At 38.5% G+C, this 4126-nt stretch overlaps 1 protein-coding gene across 1 annotated transcript in view; it reads right to left on the bottom strand.

The window, feature by feature from the left end:
* Positions 1–4126, bottom strand: part of OCA2 (OCA2 melanosomal transmembrane protein) — a 220777-nt gene that overhangs the window by 40826 nt on the left and 175825 nt on the right. Inside the window, exons 20-21 of the mRNA XM_018562806.1 lie at positions 1898–2025; positions 694–753 (exon numbers count right to left, since the gene is read on the bottom strand). Of these exons, the coding sequence (XP_018418308.1) occupies positions 694–753; positions 1898–2025 (188 nt within the window). The remainder of the gene's footprint in view (positions 1–693; positions 754–1897; positions 2026–4126) is intronic.

The raw sequence follows: 4126 nt of genomic DNA, 5'->3' as shown, positions 1-4126 counted from the left end.
GGGGAGGGGTTAATGAGGTAGCTAGAGAGCAGGGAGTTTTGGAAGAAGAAAAGGTTAGTTTGGGTGATATTTTGAGACATGGTCATGTAGTATGTGGCAGAGCTTTGGATGTGTGATGTTAATATTTTCAATTTTATTTATAGGGCAAGTGGAAGCCAGTGGAGTGACTGGCAGAGAGGGGCGGTGACACTAAGCAGTTGGTATGGCACATAAGTCTGGAAGCAGCATTCATGATAGACTGCCGGGGGGGGGGGCAAATCAGGTAGGCAAATCAGGAGAGAGTTGCAAGACAAGAGATAACAAGGTGGTGAATAAGTACTCGGCGGTGTCATTGGGTGGTGAATAAGTACTTGGCGGTGTCATTGGTTAAGGAGGGGTTTATTTTGGATATATTACAGAGATGAAGGCAATGAGATTGGAGGTAAAAGGGAACAAGAAAGGCCACATTAATATGCATCTACAAAGCAGCTGTGTGTATATTTTAAAATCTATTCACAGCATAATGAACACATGAGGCAATAATTTAGTGCTCCCCCTGCTGACTGCAATAAATATGAATATGCTTACATTTTTGTTACATTTACCCAACTAAAAAAATTAAAAAACACATTATAGTTTTGCTGTAATACTTCTTGAAGAGTTGTAGGTTGGATATAGGTTATAATACGGTATAACATTAAGAAATTAACTCACCTTTATAAGAACAGCCGTCTGCTCTCCTATGTAATCTATTAAATGCAGATTAGCCAAAGCCTAAAAACCAAAATAGAGTAGTTTATCATGGGGCTGCCACATTTGTTTATTACATATAGATACTGTGTTCACTGCTTAAAAGCGCTTATTAGCACATTGCTTTTGCATCACTGCAGGTTTATGGTCAGCCCTCTGTCAATAGATTTTCTCCAAGAACAATCTATTCTCTAGGGGACATATTTGTAATGCTGTAAATGTGCTATTCTTTAAAAATGTGTCCCTAGACATCTTACAGTTAATTTTGTTTCATTTAAAAAGTCATAATAAAAATAGTTTCCAGGTAAATTTTACAGCAGCAGCTCAAAATAATGACTAGTGGAAAAATGTAAAAATACAACACTGAAGAGTAATTCCAGCTTATACCCTTATGGTTTAAACAAAACAAACGTGTCACAACTACCTCTTTGTAATAAATTGCTATGCAAGTTAAGCTGTCCAAAGAAGCAGGATGAATTATATACCTGGAACAATTCTCTTATTATTTGAAGCCATCCATCTCTGTCCTTCAGAATAAAATAATATACATGTATAAAATGACTCAGAGACCAGAAATACTGATTCGCTGCTTGTATGTGAGTAGTCAGTATGGTGTTTACAATGTAAAATGAATGTAGAAGCAGTAGAAGTCTGCTTAAGATGCTCATCCCAAACATGTAAAATAAATGTGGGTAATTTTAAAGTGAACCCATGCATGACACCTTTAACCTGCAGGGTGTGGGACCTTTTTAATTATCACTGGATGCAATGGGAAACTAAAGTCAACATGCAAATTTGAAAGACCTATTTCATCCCCAAAACTCCAGTCATTCCTTTAAACCTCTGGGGTTGCATTTTTCAGTGACAGTGCAGAGGTACTGCACTACAGGGACGGGCCTGGTGGCTTTAGGAGCTGGAAGTACCATTTTATATTGCAAGCCAGAGTCTATCAGTAAGTCCAGGAGTTGAATCCATCAGTCCTGTTACAGAAGTTTCTATAACATCATTCTAACCACAATGCTTTACAAAACATAGTAGAAAAAATTAAGCCCCAAAAGAAATTAACAAAGGCACAATTTTCCCTAGTGGGGAAGGGATTAAAACAGCTCACAGATTAAATATGTAAATCAAAGGATAAAAAAAGTTTTAGTAACTATCTGAATCGTACCTCCATTAAAACAAACAGCGCAGCAAAGAACAGCAGAGTTGCCCATTCCACTCGATGCAGAATCATTTCAAAATCATGAATATCAGCAAGAACAAGCAGCCATAATGAACCCAAAATTGCAATCCATCCTGTATTCACAAAAAATATACATTTAAATGCATCTTCCACAATTACATATTCCAGAGCTGAGCACATTGCACAATGTTTTCTCTTGAAAGGCTATTAATGGTACATACAAACTCAAGGACAGTTTTAAACAAAATGGCATCATGCTGAAAAAGCTAAGGAAGGCCCAGAATGATTCAATCCCATTGCAGCACCATTCCAATGGGCTTGATTTACGAAATGCAAATAGGCTGTTCACTGAGCAAGGGAATTCTGCTTTTGCAAGGGAATGTTCCCCTTGTTTAGTAACCGTGGTGAAAAGTCATAGAATAGCCAATCACACACAAGGAACATTTGAAAAACAGTATTTTTGCTTGCACATTGGATTGTGGAATTGGAATGGAGGTCAGCAAAGCTTCATTTACTATTCTAAGGAAAAAATTCCCTTGCAAAGTGAACAGCCTATTTGCCTTTAGTAAATCAACCCCAATGTCTTATCACCAAAGTATTGGGCTCCATTTATACCTATATTTTAGGTGTGATTAGGGATTCCGGTGTCAGGAAGTTGAAATTTCCTGCAGAATGAATCCCTAATCTGCCGTTTACAAGTGGCAGCGGTCACAGTTAATGATCGGGTGGAAGCTGCTGCATTTGAAAGGCGTCGGCACACTGCATGTAATAATATGTGACACGATTACACAAGTTTAAGACTCAAACTTTTAAAATGCCACTATATATTTATAATAAACCTCCATTAGCCCAGAATAATATATTAACAAGTATAGCTAGTTAATATATTATTGTATTGTTCATTACAGATAAACTTCACATTTAAATTCAAGAAAGGAATTGTGAAAACCCATTTATACACAAACATGTATTTTTATTACTAGTAAAGTGGGGAAGGGGTAAAAACTGTTAGTCTTTTATTTTTGTCTTTCTTCATTAGGGACATTTGTTCTCACTTCATAAGGCTGACCATTGTTAGAGAAATTTGCTCTCTTATTGAAAAGATTTTCCACTTATTTTTGGTTGTGCCTCTGGTGGAGGAGGTGAGGAAATCCTACAAAATGAGTAGACAGACAATAAGAAAAACCTGACAGAAGACCTAACCCTTTCCTTCTGCAAACAAAAGAAGAAAAAAATACTTCTTAAATTCTGTTTCAACTATTACAAAATAAATTAGTAAGGCCAGATGAGATACATCAAAGAATATTATAAGAGCTTAGTCGTCTTAACTGTATTAGCAATTCCAATCACTGCTTACCAAGATTAAGTTTTATAGCTGATAACATTTTCCTCTGCTTAGAGAAATGGTGAAACAGAAAATGTACAGTACTAAATCAATTTTGTAACTTGATAACATAATCCCATCTGTAACCTCTTCCTGTCAGCCCCACACATATATCTGGCAGCACAGGGTGGGCCTTATGCCATGCTGCCCATACATGTGTTACTGTTTTATGTATGAAGCTTACTCAAACACAGGTGCCCAGCATTTTGACCGCACTGTCGCCAACAAGTCAAGGAGGGATGATCAGGAGATTGTAGGATGGGCTTCCAATCATGTGATCACTGTGGCAGCCAATCACAGTGATTATATGTTTAGGAAGCTCATGAAACACCTTATTGTTTAATGAACATTATTAATGAACATTATTGTTTATGGGCCCTACTATGGGCAGAGACAACAAATAATGCACACACATGTGGTATCCCTATGCATGTCACAAGTATGAGAATTTACTTTGGGTTGCTGTTGGTGATGGGACATGGAAATAGCAAGAATTATACAGCTAAAGTTTCAACTTTTTGGGCTTATTTTGCAATTTTGTGGCAGTTTTTAATTAAACATTTACTCCCCAAAAAGGGTAATTTTGTCCTGAAAAAGGTGTATTTCACAGGGTAGTGGATACAGTGGCGGAACTACCGCCGGTGAAGCCGGGGCCTTAGCCTGGGGGGGCCCAGCACAGTCCCTGTGCATAGATGGTGGGGCTTGTCGGCTGCCGGATCGGTATCCAGCGGCCGGCGGGCCCCCAGTCTCCGACGGGAGTGTCGGATCATCCATTCATCTGACACTCCCGGCGCAGAGATGGGGGCCACCATCTATGCACAGGGACTGTG

Source organism: Nanorana parkeri, unplaced genomic scaffold (assembly GCF_000935625.1).
Source record: "Nanorana parkeri isolate BGI_ZX_2015 unplaced genomic scaffold, ASM93562v1 scaffold601, whole genome shotgun sequence".
Taxonomy (NCBI): domain Eukaryota; kingdom Metazoa; phylum Chordata; class Amphibia; order Anura; family Dicroglossidae; genus Nanorana; species Nanorana parkeri.
The sequence above is the reverse complement of the archived record's forward strand: the minus strand, read 5'-3'. Positions and strand labels throughout refer to the sequence as shown.